Source organism: Pelodiscus sinensis, chromosome 3 (assembly GCF_049634645.1).
Source record: "Pelodiscus sinensis isolate JC-2024 chromosome 3, ASM4963464v1, whole genome shotgun sequence".
In the NCBI taxonomy this organism is placed as follows: Eukaryota; Metazoa; Chordata; order Testudines; family Trionychidae; genus Pelodiscus; species Pelodiscus sinensis.
This window is the reverse complement of record NC_134713.1, coordinates 163,423,065-163,442,531: the sequence shown is the minus strand read 5'-3', so window position 1 is coordinate 163,442,531 and position 19,467 is coordinate 163,423,065. Positions and strand designations below refer to the sequence as shown.

Here is a 19,467-nt window from a genome sequence, read left to right as displayed (position 1 = left end):
TGTGTCAAATTTGCATATGAAGGTCAATTCCGCACTCTTTCGCTAGTTGTCTTGTGAAATTCCTTTGTAGAAGAATGGCTTCTTTTAACTCCATTAATGAGTGCCCATGCAGGTTAAAATGTTCTCCTATAGGTTTCTCTGTTACCATTTCTAATATTTGATCTGTGTCCATTAATCCTTTGTTGTAGAGACTGTCCAGTTTGGCCAATATACATGGCAGAAGGACATTGATGGCATAGATCACATTAGAGAATGTGCAGTTGTATGAACCTCTGATGCAGTGACTTGTGTGGTTGGGTCCTATGATGGGAGCACTAGTGTAGATGTGTGGACAGAGTTGGCAGAGGAGTTTATTGTAGGAGTAGGTTCCTTGGTGAGTGTGTCTGAGAATTTTTTGGAGCTCATGTGCATGCACTTACTGTGCGTGTGTGCGTCAGAATTCAGGTCACTGCATAGCAGGAGACATCTCTTGAATGAATGTAGGCAATGGACTTTTTTGTTATTTGTTTGAGGGACACAGGTTGTCATTGGTAGGCTTCTCCTGAAGAGAAAGCTATAGCTTGTGTCCACTATCTTTGCTCAGAAAATCTATTGTGAAGTGTACAACTCTACAACAGACGAACTAGAAAATGTGAGGGCAAAAACTTTATAGAGATGGAAAAATAGATCAATTTTATATGTTAGTGAAAAATTTTGAAATGGTCTTGATTTCATAATCTTGAATCTTAGCAGAGAGGTCAGCACCTATGGCTGAGTCTGTTCAGTCTTCAGTTGAAAGGAAGGTGTGCAGCACTCTAGCCATAGGAATGTCAAAGCTTGTGCAAAAAGGGTTACAATCAAGAGACACTCCCATGCAGAGCAGAGCTCAAGGAACTGAGGAGTTACAAGAAGTTTTTACTTACTTTGAGCATATATAATCTTGTTCTTAGCACTTGGAAATCCATATCCTTGTTATAATTTAGATGGTTTTATTTTAGTTCCTAGAATGTATGTGCTTGCCACTTTTGCTTGTCAAAATAATCCTATATCCTCTAAAAGTTATTAACTTTGTCCTTTTGTAGAGCTCTCAGTTACATACTGTATGTACAAAAAGAGTAGTCATGTTTATCTTACAAATATTTTATTCACTTCTCTTCCTATAGGTAATCAGAAACTTGAGAGTGTTGTGCTTAGTAAAATGAACTTTGAATCTTTTCTGAGAGATCTACTTCTGATTCGTCAGTACAGAGTTGAAGTTTACAAGAACCGAGCAGGAAGTAAATCTACTAAAGAGAATGACTGGTATTTGGCATACAAGGTACAATTCTCTATCTTTATATGATCAAAGTGGGGGAAATGCAGATATTTTTTTATTCATCCCACTTCACGTTTTCTTACAGCGTTTCATTGCCTCTACTGGCCATATGATTGGGAGGGAAAGAGGTCATTCAGCTTTCTGTGTGTTCCAACATTTCTCTGCTATTCCAGAGTGGGTTGACCCGGCACTACAAGTATACCATATGATGCTCGAGGGGGAGCTTCACAACACATGACTTACTATATGGCTATTAAATTCATAGCTTTGCTTTTTTTTTCTGCAAATATAGTCTTACTAAGTTGAAAAGTTAGAACCCGGTCTATTTATGTTCTGGGAGCATGTAATAAAGTGCATGTATGTACAAACATATTACTGTGCTTTACACAGCATCAGAAAATCACTACACACAGCTGCCAAAATGTTTCTAGCCTTACACTCCAAAGATAACGTTGTATTAGTCACATTTAGGCTTTCTTTGTAACCATTAGGACAGGAAAACTTTTAAAACTAAATCTCAGAAAGTAGAATCTTGAATGTCCTATGGGCCACAAATACAGGCTGAGTATTTTGGCATTTTTGGATTAGAGTAATATAATTTGAGACTAGAAGGGTAGTTCAAATCAACCTCTTATTCTTCTTCGAGTGATTGCTCATCTCCATTCCATGTAGGTGTGTGTACACTGCGTGCAAGATTGTTGGAAGGTTTTTCCCTCAGCAGGACTGTTGGACTGGCAGGGAAGCCCCCTGGAATGGCGCCTGCTTGTCAGTGCAAATATACTCTTGCCGGCCCGCCACCCATCCCAGTTCTTTCTTACTGCCCGTGACAGTTGTTGGAATGCTTCTTGCTTGCTTTTGCAAGTGCACCTTAAGAGTCTCGTTCGTAGTATTTATTAGTTTCTAGTTGTTACAGCTTCGTGTTAGTTAGTGTTGGTCCGTTAGAATTGGCTCCATGCATTGCCCCCTTCTTTGCACTGGGGCATGCCCGGCTAAGCCCTGTTCATAGTTCCTTAAATCCATGCCACGCGGTGACCCGCATGATGGGTGTCTTAAGTGCCTTGGTGAAGCGCACCTCTATTAACTGCAAGATTTGTCGCAGTTTTAAACTGCGGACCAAAGGGTGGGGAGATTCACGTTTGAAGGTCCTCCTGCTGGAGTTCTCCTGCTGGAGTCTCCTGGCATGGGCTGTTGACCCAGCACTGGCCAGCCACAGCACACTGGTCTTGTTACAGGAGGCTGCTGGGCTGTCTAGGGCCTCTCCCGCACTGAGGAGCTCTGCTGCCCGGCACTGCTTCCCTTCTCTGGTGCCGTAGAAGAAGAGATCTAGCAGGGGTAGGTCTGTCACAGCACGTGTCCAGAGTGCGTCCCTAGTCAGGACACTAACGTCTTGGGCCCAGCTGCCAGACTTTCTGCTGTGGTGCACTTGTGGCACCAGTCGAGCCCAGTACACGAGGCCAGTCTGGAGGAACCTGGCTGCTGAAGTGGCTCAGCCCTTTACTCTGGGCTTCAAGACCGTCGGAGAGCTGATCAAGCTCACATCCTCCCCATTGGGCCCAGGGTACTTCCAAGACCCGCACCGAGGCTCCGGCATTGGGAGACAGGAGTCGTTCAGCCCCGAAGGTGTCAGCTACACTGGCATCGGCCCTCCCTTTGGTGCCACATGCTTTGGCACCACCCGCCTTATCCACCGAAGCGATGGCACCGACCAGCTCCCTGGCACCAATGATGGACCCGGCACTGGGGCATGTGATGCCTCCTTCAGCAGTCCGGCACCGCAATAAGCCTGTAGCCATAGCCAGGCTTGCCTCCCAGCACTGCTCTCCGGCACCAACCTCGTTAGCACCACCATGGTCCGTGTCAGGTTATTTCTTGGACTCTGAAGCTGAGTCAGTTCTTTCCAGAGCTATGGCCTTCTGCTCTCGGTACTGCTCCTGGCACCAGAGTGCCTTCATGCAGCCTCTCCAACCCATTCTTCTCCCCCTTCCCCCGCCGGTTATTTATTTCAATAGTAGGCAGAATGAAGGATCTTCCAGTTTCAGCTCAGCGTATTTACTCCTCAATTTCCTCTTTTATCAAGGCTTGCTATGACCTGGCCCAGATACCAGCTTCTGCACTTATGGCCAACTTCACTAGAGCTCTGGCTTCGTCGGTTGCCTTTGTGGCACAGGTGCCCATCTTGGATATCTGCAGGGTGGCCAGCTGGTCCTCGAGTCATACATTCATTCCCAAACCATTATGCCATAGCTCAGCAGGCCAGGGATGACGCGGCCTTTGGTAGAGCGGTGTTGGAGTCCATTTCCGGGTAAGCTCCAGCCCCACCACTGAGGGTTCGGCTTGGGAATCACCTCATGGAATGGACATGAGCAATCACTTGAAGAAAAAACGGTTACTTACTTACTTGTAACTGTCGTTCTTTGAGATGTGTTGCGCATGTCCGTTCCAAATCCCATTCACTTCCCCTTCATTGGAAAATTCCAGGAAGGAACTGGGGGTGGCCTGGCAGGGATATGGAGATATATATGCATGCATGCATATGTAGGCGCCACTCCAGGGTGTACCCCTGCAGGCCTAATGGATTACCGCTGAGGGAAAAACCTTCCAACAACCTTCCACACCTACATGGAATGGACATGATCAACACATCTTGAAGCACAACAGTTTTAAGAAGGTAAGTAATGCAGTGTTGTAATTTTGTTGGTTCCAGGGTAGTAGAGAGTCAAGGTGAGTAAGGTAATGTCTTTTATTGGACAACTTCTGTTTGTGAAATGCAAGGTTTGGAGCTCAGACAGAGCCTGAAAGAAAAACTGTGTGTATATTCAAAAGCTTGTGGCTCTCACTAACAGAAGTGGATCCAATAATAGATATTACCTCACCCCTGCTGCCTCTTACTTTACTTTAAAAGCAGTTTCAGAATTATTTAAATATAGTTTGGGAATCGAGTTGCACTGAGAGTAAATTTTATTGGATACAAACTTACGGTGTAGTCAGTTATCATATTTGCTTTTATTTCCATTTGAGTGATTTTTAAAGTTTGAGATGTCTTTAGAACTCTGATTTGTTCCACTAACCTTGACAGTGTTTGTTCTTCATTCTAAGTTTTCTTTCCCAAATAGGGTTCTCCGGGTAACCTTTCCCAGTTTGAGGAAATTCTTTTTGGCAATAATGACATGTCGACTGCCATTGGGGTTGTGGGCGTTAAGCTACATACTGCTGATGGACAGAGATTAATTGGAGTTGGATATGTTGACACGACTCTTAGGAAGCTGGGTGTCTGTGAGTTTCCAGATAACGATCATTTCTCAAACCTTGAAGCTTTGCTCGTTCAAATTGGACCTAAGGAATGTGTGTTAGCAGCGGGAGAGACTGTTGGCGATATGGGAAAACTGAGACACGTAAGTTGCATAAATGTGTGGAGTGACTGATTTATACTTGTATATTAATTGAGATTGGGGAAGAAAAAGCTCTGAAATTGTGATCTAAGATGAGTGAAGGCTAAGAAATAAACTGGATTCAAAATTTAACTTGATGGAATTCTGGATGGTACATAGATCACTTGTTCAATTAACAAAAGGTACTGGTAATCTTGGTCTATGCTACAAAATTAAATCTAAATGAGGCTGCTCACATCAACCTAATTCTAAATATCTACACTAAAATGTTGCTCGGGTTGACATGATCCCCACTACACTGACTTAATTCCACCTCTGAGAGGTACAGTACTTTAGAGGAAATAATTATGTCAACTTCACTGACAATTAAATTGGTGCAAGCTAGAGATGTGATAGTGTACATGGTTAAACGGTTAACCACCTTTACGGTTACATGCAGGTTCCCTCTGTACTGCTGCCTTTGTGTCAGAGGCAGCAGCATGGGTGGGGGGAAAGTAGGCGGGAGCCGGCATTTAAGCAGGCTCTCCATGAGCTGTGGCTTCCAGAGAGCTGCCTGCCTCCCACCCCAGTGTGTAAACGTGTAACTGCTGAAACATTTCCCAAATCCCCCACTTATTAACATCTCTAGTGCAAGCACTCCTGGTGTGGATGTGCATCACTAATGCAAGGAATGTAGTGTGGTCATGAAAAAAATCTTTACTTCTGAGGGAATTCTGTGCCAACCCTGCATATTTTGTCAACAAATCATAGAATACTAGGACTGGAAAGGACCTCGAGAGATCATCGAGTCTAGTCCCCTGCCCTCATGGCAGGACCAAATACTGTCTAGACCATCCCTGATAGACATTTATCTAACCTACTCTTAAGTATCTCCAGAGATGGGGATTACACAACCTCCCTGGGCAATTTATTCCAGTGTTTAACTACCCTGACAGGAACTTTTAGTTACTTTTTCCAAATAAATGTGAAGGCTCCAGCATGGCCGTAGTTAACGCAGGCCACTGATTGCATAGAGGTGGGAGATCACCCTGCAGCCCTCCTCCCCTCCTGGGATACTAATTTGGCCATGAGACTGCACCTAGTACAAGGGCCAGGCCTGCCCAGGAGTACCCTAGGGCCCTGCCATCGATGTCAGGCACATTGAGATAGCAAGCGAGGGGGGTAGAGTTTTGCGCATATGCTCAGCCCTGGCTTCCAAATGGGGCATGAGGCAAGAAGACTCTTCTCAGCAAGTTCCAAGTGTTGAAGGGCTTAGTGTGAGGCTGTATGTATGGGGTGAGAAGATTGTGTGTATGAGTGTGGGAATTTTGGTTGTGTGGGGGAGGTCTGGATGCCCGGAAAGTCTGAATGCACAGAGGCTCTTTAGTGTGGGTGCTGGGAGTCTGGGGTTTGGTGGGTGTGGTGAAACTCAGTGAGGTGTGGGTTCAGGTGTGTGAGGCTCAGTGGAGGGTTCTTTGTGCAGGGGGCTGCACACAAGGATGCACAGAGGTTGGGGGCATAGAGGAACAGCTTCCTGGACATTGATCACTGCCCTGTAGCTGAGGAAGGAGAGGGGGAGGTTGAAGTGGGTAACGGAATTTCTTGCAGTTGGGAAGTTTCTGGAAGTAGATCTGACCCAGCCCTGGTGGCACCTTGTAGAGGAAGAGGAAGTCCTGTTCTTGCCTGTCTTAGCCAGGATTAGCATCTGAGCCTAGTGCAAGGTAGGAGCCACAGGCTGGGGCATCCTCAGCTCTGCAGTGATTGACATCTCTGCTAGCTGCTCTTGGTGCCCAAAATGACGCACCTGCTCTGCTGAGGGAGGAAGGGAGGGACTTATATGATTGCTGTTGCCTCTTTATTTTGCTTCCGTGTCAGCCTTTTTTTTTTTTTTTTTTGTGTGTGTGTGTGTGTGTGTGTGTGTGTGTGTGTGTGTGTGTGCAGGGAAGCAAATTTGCAGGCAACGTGAGTTTTGATGGCATGCAGTGATGCAGAATTCCCCCAGTAGTAAAAAATAATTTCTTTATTGCAGTGGCTGCATGGTGGTATAATAGAGGTTGACATAATTTTGTAAAATAGGCATTCTTAGGTTTTTACTCATCTTAGGGTGTGTCTAGACTACTGAGTTTTGTTGACAAAAGTGGACTTTTGTCGACAAAACTATACCTGCGTCTACACTACCGCTGAGTTCTATCCACATAACTTTGACAGAACTCAGCAGTTTTGTCGACGCTGGTAAACCTCATTTTACGAGGCATAACACCTTCTGTCGACAGAGTTCTGTCGACAGAAGGTCTTATTGCCTGTAGGGTTGCGTCTAGACTACAGGGTTTTGTCGACAAAGAAGCTTTCTTTGTCGACAGAACTGAATGTGTCTAGACGCTCTGTCGACAGAAGTTTTGTCGACAGTATCTGTCGACAAAACTTCCGTCGACAAAACTCTGTAGTCTAGACGTACCCTTACTTTCTTCTCTCTGTATAGTCTCACAATTGAATACAAATTGTCTTTGAGAATACACTTTCATTTCTTTGAACTGAAAATGACTTGTTATAACTTACACACAACAGATTATTCAAAGAGGAGGAATCATGATTACAGACCGAAAAAAGGCTGAATTCACAACAAAAGATACTGTTCAGGATCTCAACCGCTTGCTAAAATCAAAAAAGGAAGAGCAAGTGACTAGTGTAACATTACCAGAGATGGAAAAACAGGTGAGCAACTTGTAGCAGTTGTAAATAAGGTATAATTAATAATGCCCCTTTTTTTTTAAAAAATGACACTTATCAATTGTAACATGGCCACTATGCTTTTACTCTATTCCTTTCTTCCTCGTCTGACTTTGTTGTTAATGAGTTCAAGGCACAAACTAGACTGCCTTTGTATTTGTCCAATATTGGGCATATTTGAGCATCACCAACATATGAATAATAAATGAGATGCAAAAATACAATATAACTTTGATTTCAATTTATTGGTGGTGTTGCTTTTTAGAGGGGAAGGATTAGTCTGTAGGATTATTTTAAAGCTTTCCTGACTATTGGAATTGAAATTACATCACCTTGCAGTAGATGCTTTAATAGGCATATTTTAAAGGAAAAAACATTATTAGGGACTACTTAAGCATAAATGAAAAATAACTTTAAATTTTCCATAGTGCATTTACATTTCTGTACTAAGTTTGTTGTGGAATCATACTTTTCTTCATGGGTTCTAAGTGGTTTTAGGTGCTTATTCCTATGGTCTGAAACTGATCATATTGGTCTGATCTCAGACAGTTAAATGAATGCTCTCTGTATTAGCTCCCTATGGAATAGAATCCCATTTTAGAATCCTGATGTGACATTCAAAGCTCTTTAAGGAATTGGGTATAACTGCCTGACAGCTTGTGTGCCCTCCCATTGATTTGTTATAACAGTTACTTTCAAAGAAGCCATTTGGCCCAGTCCTCCAACTTTCTAGGTCATTCTGCATTATAACTAATTGCAAATCTCATCTCAATGATTTAATGGTCTCTAAATCTTTAATTGCACATGTAGATTAATCATAACAAATGAATCTGCCATCCAGGCCAGTTTTTGCATAGCTGACCTCTGAAAATGTGAGAACATCCTGTGTTTTTTGTATGACAGCAGCTATGCAGTGATCTCTCTAGGTACATGTCTAACGGGAGGGCCAACTTGCCTGCCACAGCTAGGCACAAAAGACAATAATGCAGGTTAGGAATGGTCATGGTGGTAAGGAATAAAATCCTACACAGGTTACTTTAATTTGTTTTAGATTTTTTGCAATAGGTTGTATTCCATAAATGGTTTATTTGACTTTGACTGGGAGGTTGGAGACTATATGATGGGTTTTGTGGTCCCTGGCTGAGAGTCACCTTCCATACATTTCACAGTGAGGTTTTAGTGAAGTGTGTGATTCTGGCTTTCATTTAATCTTATGTGACATAATTTCTAGGTAAGTACCATGAAAGCGGTGTGCTAAAGTATAGTGAGTTTGCTAGGACAGTTTGGAGCTAGTTACAGAACTGAACCCTTTGCCTGTTGGCACCGTGGGTTTCCCAAGGACACAATTCATGTGTTAAAACAAAGTGTGTTTTACTTCTTCTGCTTGGACAGTCTTGAGATACAGAAAGGTGACTCAGGGAGCAAGCATGTTTTATGGTATCAGGGGAGCAGTGGTAACAGCTTCTTCCATGGTACTTCAGTGAAAACAGATGCAGACTTAAGCACTTGTATAATCACATGCACCATTAAGCTTTCTCTCCCAAAAATATTCCATTCCCTTTTGTTTCATTTGGAGCCAGGCAGAGGAACTGGTGAAGAGGTGCAGGAGGGGGCTACATGACCCGCCTCCCAGCCCATGACAACCCCCTTTGCACCTTGCTTTGCCCTTTCCTCCGAGCGATGTGATCCAGGGGACTAGTGGGGCTGGCGCCAACAGCATAGGTCTGCTCCCAACCTCCTGCACTCTCCATCAATGGCAGGACAAGCAGAACAGTGGACCCAGCTTGCTGTGCCCTTCCAGCTGTGTTACTCTACTTCCTGTGGGTCAGTGCAGGGTGGTCCTGCCCTTGAGTGATATGGCTGGCCAAATGAGTTCAGGGAGCTGGGGCCATTCTTCTGCTTGCTCTGCTGCTACTGGTGAGTGCGGGGAAGGAGTTAGGATCTCCCCCCCCTGCTAGCCCTCTTGCCAGCTGCTGGCTGGTCCCTCCAGCTCATGGTATTTGGGGGGCATGTCCTCTCTCCCCCCCCCCCCCCTATGCTTCACCCATGGAGCCAAGGATAGTTCCTTTTATCTACCTGCTTCAAGATACAAATCTTTTGGAAAGCTAGATGTGCAAGCAAAAAATATGCTTGTTTTTCATTACTTCCTCTCTAGTGTAGCCGAAGTTTAATCATGAACTTTCCTTTTCTTTTTTTAGAGTTTGAGCCACATCATTTACATTTGATGTAACAACCATATCATCTAAATGTTTTTGTTTCTGAATATTCTGAACATGTATTAAGCACATGCTGTATTTGTACTCTAAAAATATTTTGTATTCTGTGATTTCTTCATATTTACTGGATTTTGTAACTTAGCAAAGGTTTGATGAACCTGGGTATAACCCAAGTTTCTAGGACATTATGAATTCCTGTTTTAGGCAAATGACTCATCAGATAATCAGAAAACAAACAAAAATTTGCCACTTTTTTTTTTAAGTTGACATGGCCCTGAGAAGCTGTTCTTACGTATTGGTTGTCATTCTGTAAAAGCATCTGTTGTCAGACCTATTTTGTTTACCATAACAAACCTTTGTAACTTTAGGTTGCTATTTCATCCTTGTCGGCCGTTATCAAGTATTTAGAGCTCTTGTCGGATGAATCTAACTTTGGACAATTTGAATTGAATAGCTTTGACCTCAGTCAGTATATGATACTGGACAATGCAGCTGTTCGAGCCCTTAATCTTTTCCAGGTAAGAAACAAACATTTTACTTAATGAAATGTTTAATTCATAAAAGCATGTACTTTGCTACTTGATAGTAGCTTTGCTTCAGTCTGTCCCAGAAGTACTTTTTGGTGGTGCATAATTGGACGTTCTGCTTTCTGGTTTCTATTTTTATTTTTTTTGGCTACTCTTATGCTGTGTTGTAACTTCCTAGAAAAAAAGCAAGCAGAGTTGGAGACTTTTCCCACTACCACCTTTACAGGAATTCCCAGTAGACCGAGCCAGAGGAGTTCCCAGCTCTGGTGACTGCAGCTTAGTATTTTAAGTCTCATTTATTTGCATGCATAATTGTACTATGTTCATAATCACACTGGGGGAAGAAGGGGATTTGACACACTGGTCCTTTTATTGACTATGATGAGATGCCAAGTGCAACTTACAGCAGGCAATGAACAGGTTCCTTTGAAGGGTCTGTTGAAGAAACCTAGACATTTAAATGGACACTGTCAGGTTAGCCTTTTAAAATCAAATGGATGAATGTCTAAAAATCCAAGTGTCTGAATGAATCGTAAACTTTTTTTGTGACACTGTGCCCCTTCCCCCACAGTTTGATGGTGTATTTGCTGCCTGTACCCACACACAAGTGATTCAAACACTGATATATGTTGATTTCACTTGTACTTTTTTTAATCAGATTCTTAGTACTCCTTGGCCTGAGCTACAAAGCACTTTGGGCCCCATGGAAGATGCCCCGGAAGTAGAGTACTACTTCCATACCCACAAAAAAGAGGCTCTTAGAGAATCCAGGGAGTTAGTAATTCAGATCTGGTGCCTAGGTTTGCAAGCCCAGTGGGAGGAGAAGCCTGAATATTCTTGCCACCTTCTCCTGCAATGTGCAAAACTTTAGGGAGGAGACTCTGTTCCATTCCCTTCTCTAGCTTTATGCTGGAATAATTTTTTTGTTTAAACTGTCAGGTTTCTATTGGAAACTGGCTGGTGTTCCCCACTGAGGCTGGCACTTAAGTCTGCTAAGCTCTCATTCTCAAACCTGGGTTTCCAAGGTTCCCGTTGTGAGCTTTGATGTTCTGGAATCAGCTTCCAAAACCTGTGGCTGTGCGCCACCCCTGCCATACAGACTATTTAAGGGTCAGGCATTCCTGGGGTTTCTATCCTGAGCCAGTCTGCATGTTGGGGCTGCCTCTATAGAGCAGACCCTGGGAGTTGGTTGCATGACCACCAGGCTCACAGCTCAGTGGCAGGTACTCAAGATGACCTGAGCACTTTGGCTCAAGCAGGGGGCCCATCAGCCTCAAAAGCTTCAGGGCTTATTGCAGTGGAGTATATGAAATTTACATCCTTGTCACTTTTGTATCTAGGATTCAGTGAATGACCATGCCAACTTCACATTTTGTTTCAGGGACATAACATATTCTGGTCATTATAAAAATTTTATTTTGGAATCTCTGGTTTGTCTAGAAATTCCAATTGGTAACAAAAGCAAATTCTGAAACACAATTTCTTCCTAACTGAAGACCCTGAATTCCAGCCAGGTTTACTTGCTATTTCTTATTCCTGTTAGCATTGCAGAGCAACATAGCCTTCAGAGAGTAAGATGGAGTCTATTGTCTTTTGCCTCATAGCTGGTGTTAACTAAACTCCCAAAGATCCCAGCTTGTCTTTCAGAATCATAGAATTGGCAGAGGGTCAGAGGAGCTGCCTCTGTCCTTGTAAACCAAGCAGATTTGATCCAAGAATCACCCAGATACACTAAACAAAAATCTTTGATATGACTCTTTCAGGTTAAAAACATGTTTTAAATGCAACTTAGCTATTTCTGAGGCCTTGTCTAAACTGTCAAGTCATAGTCCAGTAAATCAGCTCCCAGCTGAGGTGTCCACACTGGCAAGGCACTAAGTGTACCCTAACTCCACAGTTACTGTGCTCTAGCGAAACCACCTCAACGAGCGACGGGCTACAGTTCTGGGATGTCAGTGTGGACACTATGGTGTACTCCAGCGCTGTGAGTGGCCTCTAGTACCTGTTCCGAAAAGCCTGTTTTTTGCCTCTTTGAACTCTACTGCCCAGCCTTCAGGGGAACACTCCACAGCCCTGCTCTTTGCATTCCTTGGGAATTTTGACAGTCCCATTCCTGTTTGCTTGGTGACGTGTGGAGTGTTGTTAGCGCATCTTTCCATGTGCCCATGCCTATTTCACAAACCTGACAATCCCCTACTTTCAGCTGGGGCCTTATGCTCCCTACCTCCAACTTATGCCACGCCTGGGGAAGGGTGTGGTGGATACCAGGCTGCTCTATCTAGTGTTAACAATATTCCCTCTGTAAAATGTAGCGCTTTTGGCTTCATAGATTTAACCTTGGGATCCCAGCCTTTATCACCAGCCGAATGGCTGCACCGGGCAAGAAAGCAGCCTCAGAAAAGTAAAGAGGACTTGTGTGATGTTAGCGGGATGCTGGTGAAAAGAAAGAATGGAAAGAGTGGAAGCAGAACAATGAGAGGAGGAAATGGAAGGCAAAAGTTTTGTGCTGGAAAGAAACTGTGGAGCGTCTCTTAAACATTACAGAGTGCTAAACTGACATGCTCCAGGTGCTGCTAGTACTGCTGGCGGGGAAACTCTGGGTACGTCTAAACTGCAGGGCTAGGTACAAAGCCCTGTAAACTTCGTTCTACAAGGAATAAGGGATGTCTCGAAATAGTGCTTTATTTGGAAATTTGGCACCATGTAGTTGCACCAAATTTTGAAATCGCCTATATCGAAATAAAATTGAAATAAGATACGCGATTCGCATAGTGCAAATTGCGTATCTTATTTTGATTTTAGAGGGCAGTCTAGAAGTACCCTCTGTGATCTTCTGCTGTGCTACCCCCACCGGTGTCCCAAAACTGTTTTCCATGTGTCCCCTCTCACCACCAACACATTTTGATCCCCATCCTGTTCCCAGTTGGCACCTGCTACATTCCACACCTGCCCTTTGGCCATCCAGCCCTGCAGCTTCTCGCAGGCACCCAATGCACTCAGTCCTCATCCCCATTCAGTTTAGCTCCCACTGCACAGCACATCAGATGGTCGGGTTACATACGATATCTGAACATACACAAATCTGCAAACATGCTGGGGCCTCACCTCCTCCCTTCCCGCTCACAAAGTGCAGATGTGTCACGCTGCACGTGGGGTCTGCGTTTGCTATCTTAGTTCCATTACATGAAAATAAGCAAGCAGGGCCCAACAAAGCAACAGACACTTTTCCACTAAGTACATTGTATGGACCAATCACAGTAACTTACTGCAGTCTTGGGCCTGGCAACAAATATTACTGGCTTTCAGCATCAAATTGCTGCTTCAAGACATCCCTGATCCTTACGATCCTGCACTGCGCTCCTCTTATAGCCCTGAGCTCCGGCTGTTCAAACTCAACCTCCAGGCACCGCGCCTCAGTGTTCCAGCCCTGTGTGAAGCTTTCACCTTTCCCTTCTCAAATATGGAGGGTGGAGCAGACGGCTATAAGCACAGGGATGTTGCCATTGGCCGGGTCCAGCTTCCCATTCAAACATCACCAATGGTCTTTTAAAGTGCTAAAAGCACACTCTACAGTCATTCTGTACCTGCCCAGCCTGTTGCTGAACTACTCCTTGTTGCTGTCAAGGTGCCCAGTGTATGGCTTCATGAGCCATGGTATTAACTAGGGATAGGCAGGGTCTTCCAGGATAACATTGAGTATTTCTAATTCCCTTACAGCAGAGGTGGGCAGTAATTGTTGGTGAGGGGGCTACTCCATGATTTTGGCAAGTGGTCAAGGGCCACACTTTTCTGTGGAGTGGGTGTAGTATCAGGGATGGAGGTTGGATGCAGAAGGGAGCTTGGGGTAGGGGACTGGGGTACAGGAGAGGGTGTGAGACTGACAGGGAACTTGTGTGAAGGAGGGGTTTGTGATCTAGGGTGGGGGCTTGGGGTGTAGGCTCCAGGAACAAATATGGGTCCTGACAGGATTCTGGCCTGAAAGGAGGTTCAGGAGGGGGTGCAGAGTCTGGGAGGGGGAGGAGGGGACGATAGTGCAGAGGGTTTGGAAGGTGACCTGGGCTAGGGATTTGGAGGGGAGATATGGCCTGGAATGCCAGAGGCAGGCTGTGGCCAGGAGGCACTTACCTAGTAGACTCCATGCCTGCTGCAGCCCTAGGCTGCTCAAAATTACCGGCTGCTCCCTGTGATTCTCTGTCCCTGTGCTGGGGTGGGGGCTGGGGGGGGGGGGGAGAAGGAGGCTTTGTGCATTACCCTTGCCCCTGGCAAAATCTCTCAGCTCCCATGGGTCAGTTTCTGTGAAGCTTCCTTCCCCTCAGTGCCTGGAGCAGAGAGCCACAAGGAGCAGCCAGCTGCTTAAATTGGCGTGGGATTGCTCTAAAGAGGCTGGCTGCTCTATGCTTGAGAGTCCTGGTGGGGAGGCCTGTGGACTGGATCCAGCAGCTTGGGCAGGCCAGATCTGGCAGGTGGACTGTGTATTGCCCACTCCTGCCCTACAGTGATCTCCTGGTCCATGAAGAAAGTCCCTGCTTGCAGCTTCCTGAAAAGGCCAGTGTTCCAAAAGATGTGTGCGTCATGGGCCTTTTTGGCTAGGCTGCGATAATGTCCATGAAACAGCCATAGTGATCCACAAGCGCCAGAAGAACCATGGAGAAATAACTCTTCTGGCTCAGGTACTCAGAGGCTCAGTGGTCTTGTGCCGGAATTAGAATGTGCCTCACTGCAGTTAAGAAAGCCCACCTGTGCAAAGCCATCCACAATTTCACTCATGTTGCTCAGTCATGGTCTTTGAGAGCAGGATGTGATTGATTGGCCCTGCACATTTCCATCAACAAGAGTCCAACGGTCAACTTTCCCACTCCGAACTGGTGACCACTTGGTAGCTGTCTGTAGCCAGTTTCCACACAGACTGTGTGTCTGGGGGAGTTCAACACACAGTTCCGTGAAAGAGGTTTTCCTCATCCAAAAGGTCTGCAGCTGCTGCTGCTTGTCCCAGACTTACATGATGATGTGATTCCCCCCCACTCAGTGCTTGTTTAAGCCCAAAAGTGGTGTTCCACTGTGGTCAGCACCTCCATGAATGAACAAAAGCTGCTGAAAGATCGTGCCAAATGCAGATGGAAGCACAGAGGTTGCTGGGATGTGAATCTGCACCACTCGGCATTAGGACAGGACTCTGGATGTCCCACAACTCCCTTTGCTGCCTCTCACCATCCATCTTTTCATAAGCTTCCGCAACAAATGAGGAAGAGGTCCTCTGTGGGATAGCTGCTCAGAGTGCACTGCTCCGAATCTGCTGCTGTAACTACGTGCCGCAAGTGCAGTCACGCTACTGTGCTGGCAGCTGACAATGTGGAGACACAACAGTAGTTTCACTGCTGCATTCTGTAAGCAGCACCGTAACTGCCAGCACTTTACATCTGCTAGTGTTGACAAAGCCTAAGACTAATTACAGGATGAAAACAAAGTGGCTCAGAGAGCAAAATTGAAGACTTCACTGCTTTACTTGCATCAAAGGGGCACAGTCCATCACTTTTTCTTGGGATCTTTATTTTACCCAGGCTGCTCAAAACTGATTCTGCTGGAGTTACTGCCCTATGGATATGTCTATGCTACGCAGCTTTTAACAACAACATTCTGTCAACACAGCCCCATCTCTAAACGTATGCATGTGTCAATGCTGTTTTTCAGCACTTTTGCCAACAAAATACTTCTCCCTCCAGTGAGCAAGTTTGGCTTTGTCAGCAGGAGAGTGTTCCTGCCGACAAAGCAGCATTCATACACGTGCTTACCATGGCAAAACCATGGCATAGCTTTGTTTTTCACAGGGGAAGGGGAGCAGGAATAGGTTAAGCATCCATGAACAATAAAAGCTTTGTCGAGCAAGTGCAAGTGTAGTTACAGCCTACAATATCTTGAGCTCACATTGCCTAAGTGTGGTCTAAGTAGGTAAAATGTCTCCAAAGACAATAGATTTGCTCAATAAACAACCCATACATTTGTTGCTTTATGCACAAGGCAGTCCCTAATCCAGAGGTGGTCAAGATCTGGCCTACAGCCCACCCCTCTGGAACCTTTAATCAGACTCCCTGCCTGCCAAAGCCACAGCTGGCTACTTCTGGAACTGGGGGGAGCGGGGAGAAGAGGTCTGCATGCTGCCCTGGCCTAGGCCCAACCATTTCAGCTTCCATTGGCTGGAAGTGCCATGCAGAGAGGCACATGGAGCAGCCAGCTGCTTTGAATGGCTGGGCTGAGGGTCCCGCTTGGCTGCTGGTCAGGAGCTGTGTAAGTAAGTGGCTTCCGGCCACAGTTTGCATCTGGACCCTCCCTCCCTGCACTCTAACTCCTTGCCCAGAGTTACCACCCCCTCCTGCTCCAAACCCTCTGTACTGCCTCCTCCCCCAGATCACAGCTCCCTCCCAGACCCTGCACCCTCCTTGAACCCTCCTCCAGGCCAAATCCTCTCCTACATCCATACCTGGATCCTGCTCCTCAAACCTCTGCCCCAGGTCAAAACCCCCTCCTTCACTCAAACTCCTTTTCAGATGCCACAGCCTCTCCTGCACCCCAACCCCTATCTCAATCTCCCTTCTGTCCCAGATTTCACATCCTCTCCATATAAAAATGTGGCCCTTGACCACTTATCAAAATTTTGCATTCCCCCACCCTATCAATAATTGTCTAGTCTTGTCCTAATCTGTCCATGGGATGGTTGCTGGCCTGGGAACAAGGAGTGTGCCAAATGGCACTGTTGCTTGAATGTCAGGCTTTTCTCTCTTTACTAGTGTTTCAGCTGTTATGAAGCTTGTTCTTAAATTCTTTACAATTTGAATTCATCTCTGTGAGAAGACATTTCTGACTGATAGCACAGCTGATGTTATGTAATTCCACATATTGCCTGAGCTGTCAAATGATAATGTAGAAGGCAAGTACAGAAACATAAAGCTTGTTGGGAAACTTTGAGGAGATACATAACCACATATATGTTCTACTGTTAGTCAAACACTGTACATAAAATAGAGTAAATATGTCATATACATAAAGTACCAGTGTCTGGAAGTGTAACAAGAAAGTAAACTGTTAGATGAAGTATTTTGGAGCTGGCACGACTCATTATTTTAAAATAATATTGGGTCTTGGATCTGCTTGCACGCAGTTTGATATTTCATAGCAGTGTACAGGTCTCCAGTGTGTTGACTGTGACTATTGTAGTTTGCCAAAATAAGGTTCTTACTTCTCACCATTTTAAAACTGACATTATACATTGCTTAATTCTGTTGTTTTTCTGGAAACTCTGTCCCTTACTATATAATGTATCTCTTTCTTATATCGAAACGAGAGCTGAAATTGGATTTCATTTGAAGCTATTTGATTTTAATTGTAGGTGTGCTTCGATGGAGGCATTATACTGTAGTATTGATCCTTTGCATCTCACCCTCTCAAGTTGAGACTTGCATGCTCTGAAGCAGATGTATCAACTATTTTTGAGGGTTGAATTTGCCTGAGAATTTTCTGCTGGCTGAATTTTGTATAGCTCATTAAAAAATATAAAGCTGTGTGGATGCACATGGCATTTCTGCAGTTATTTAACCAGAGACTGAATATGGTGTACTATAAACTGAAAAGACCTATATATAGTCCCCTCAAAACCATCATTATGCTAAATTTAATTGTGCCAGTAATATCAAGCTAGAAAACTTAAATGCTGTACCAAGCTTCAGTCTGGTTTTGCCAAACCCACTATTAATGACCTGCTTGTCTAACTTGGTTCTAGAGAGAAATTAATATTAAAGCAAATACAAATTTAATTTTTTTTCCTATGTGCCATCCTAGAAGACTGTAGTTTTTTTTTTTTTTTTTTTTTTACTAAGTGAAACCGTCTTAATGTCCCCTACTTCATTTGATTTTCTGAATTGGTGCCAAATTAGACTGAAAATAAAATCCTCTGCTTCTCCCAATTCTAAATGGGCAGCCTGGAGCATCACTGTTTACAGTGTACCACGATTTTCAGTAATCATTTCTATTTTTTCTTTCTAGAGATCTGTTGAAAATGCCAACAATACACAATCATTGGTTGGGTTATTAAATAAGTGCAAAACTCCTCAAGGACAAAGATTGATTAATCAGTGGATCAAACAACCACTTATGGACAAGAACAGAATAGAAGAAAGGTAAACATACATGTTGGTAACAATGAGAAGTCCTGTCTCACCTTAGAGATTAACAAATATATCATGAGCGTTTGTGGGTAAATCCCACTTCATCAGATGAACTGGGGTTGGTATGCGTCTGATCAATTCAGTGAAAATCTTTACCTTATAGGTAGGAGTCTTGGTCAATCTTTTTTAAAGCAAAACTTAGTCATTATCAGAAACTAAAGCTTTTCAGAGTTGAAATGTTGACTTTCTATAGGAAATAAACTTAACAAGGACTTAATTTTCTGTAGAGGATAATGTAAATTTGTTTACAGAATGTGTTAGGTGGTGTATGTATTTATAGTTTGGACCATTTTTTTTCTCTAATCCTATTAGATGTAAATCAATTAATATATTCATGCAGGTCACTATTAAGCTAACCCCTCCCAGTTGTAAACCTTTATATTTATGATTAAGTCACAGGTTACAGGAGCGTAGAGCCACAATAGGTTTACTGTTTTGAACACATGAGACTCAGGCTATGTAAATGCAGCTGCCACTTCCTGATTCTTATCTAAAAGATTATACAGGGCACGAATACTCTGGTCTCCTGACTCATTCTGAAAATGCCTCCATTGTGTGAACAGTACATTTGGACACTTCAGTGATCACTGATACAGGCTAGCGCATCTAGACCACACCATTAGGAATGTTGCCTTCTGAGTGGAGGGACTCATCTTTATAGAGACTTACTATGCAGATTTATACACTTTATTCAGATTAAATAATTCTCCACACACATCAATTGTCCATTCTTTCTATCTTGGGACTTTATGCCAAGCCCATCACCATAGTATCTGAGTCCCTTCTATGTAAAATCTATAATGTCAAAATAATTAGAGGTAGTTTCTCCCCAGGAATTAAAATGTGGGAGGGTTTGAAATATTGAGCAGCGGGGGTGAGGGCTGACGAGGGTTGAGATTGAGGGTGAAGGTGGCAGTATGGCACCATAGTAAAAAGTAAACAATGTTTAATACAGTTTTATTAGCTTTAATTCTGTTTTTAAATCCTCATGGAAACCAAAGTAGGCTACTCACGCCTACTATGCAGCACTATATTTACATCCTGCTTGGCTTGGCTGCTTGTCGTTTTGCATAACTTTTTGGTGTCGTCTTGTGTGTCCATTGCTTTCAGTCCTTCATG

The 19,467-nt window shown here is 44.1% G+C and overlaps 1 protein-coding gene across 1 annotated transcript in view; it reads left to right on the top strand.

Annotated features, from left to right (window-relative positions):
- The window catches only part of MSH2 (mutS homolog 2), a 92,015-nt gene that overhangs the window by 9,739 nt on the left and 62,809 nt on the right, over nucleotides 1–19,467 (top strand). Inside the window, exons 2-6 of the mRNA XM_075925390.1 lie at nucleotides 1,143–1,297; nucleotides 4,408–4,686; nucleotides 7,228–7,374; nucleotides 9,974–10,123; nucleotides 18,167–18,300. Of these exons, the coding sequence (XP_075781505.1) occupies nucleotides 1,143–1,297; nucleotides 4,408–4,686; nucleotides 7,228–7,374; nucleotides 9,974–10,123; nucleotides 18,167–18,300 (865 nt within the window). The remainder of the gene's footprint in view (nucleotides 1–1,142; nucleotides 1,298–4,407; nucleotides 4,687–7,227; nucleotides 7,375–9,973; nucleotides 10,124–18,166; nucleotides 18,301–19,467) is intronic.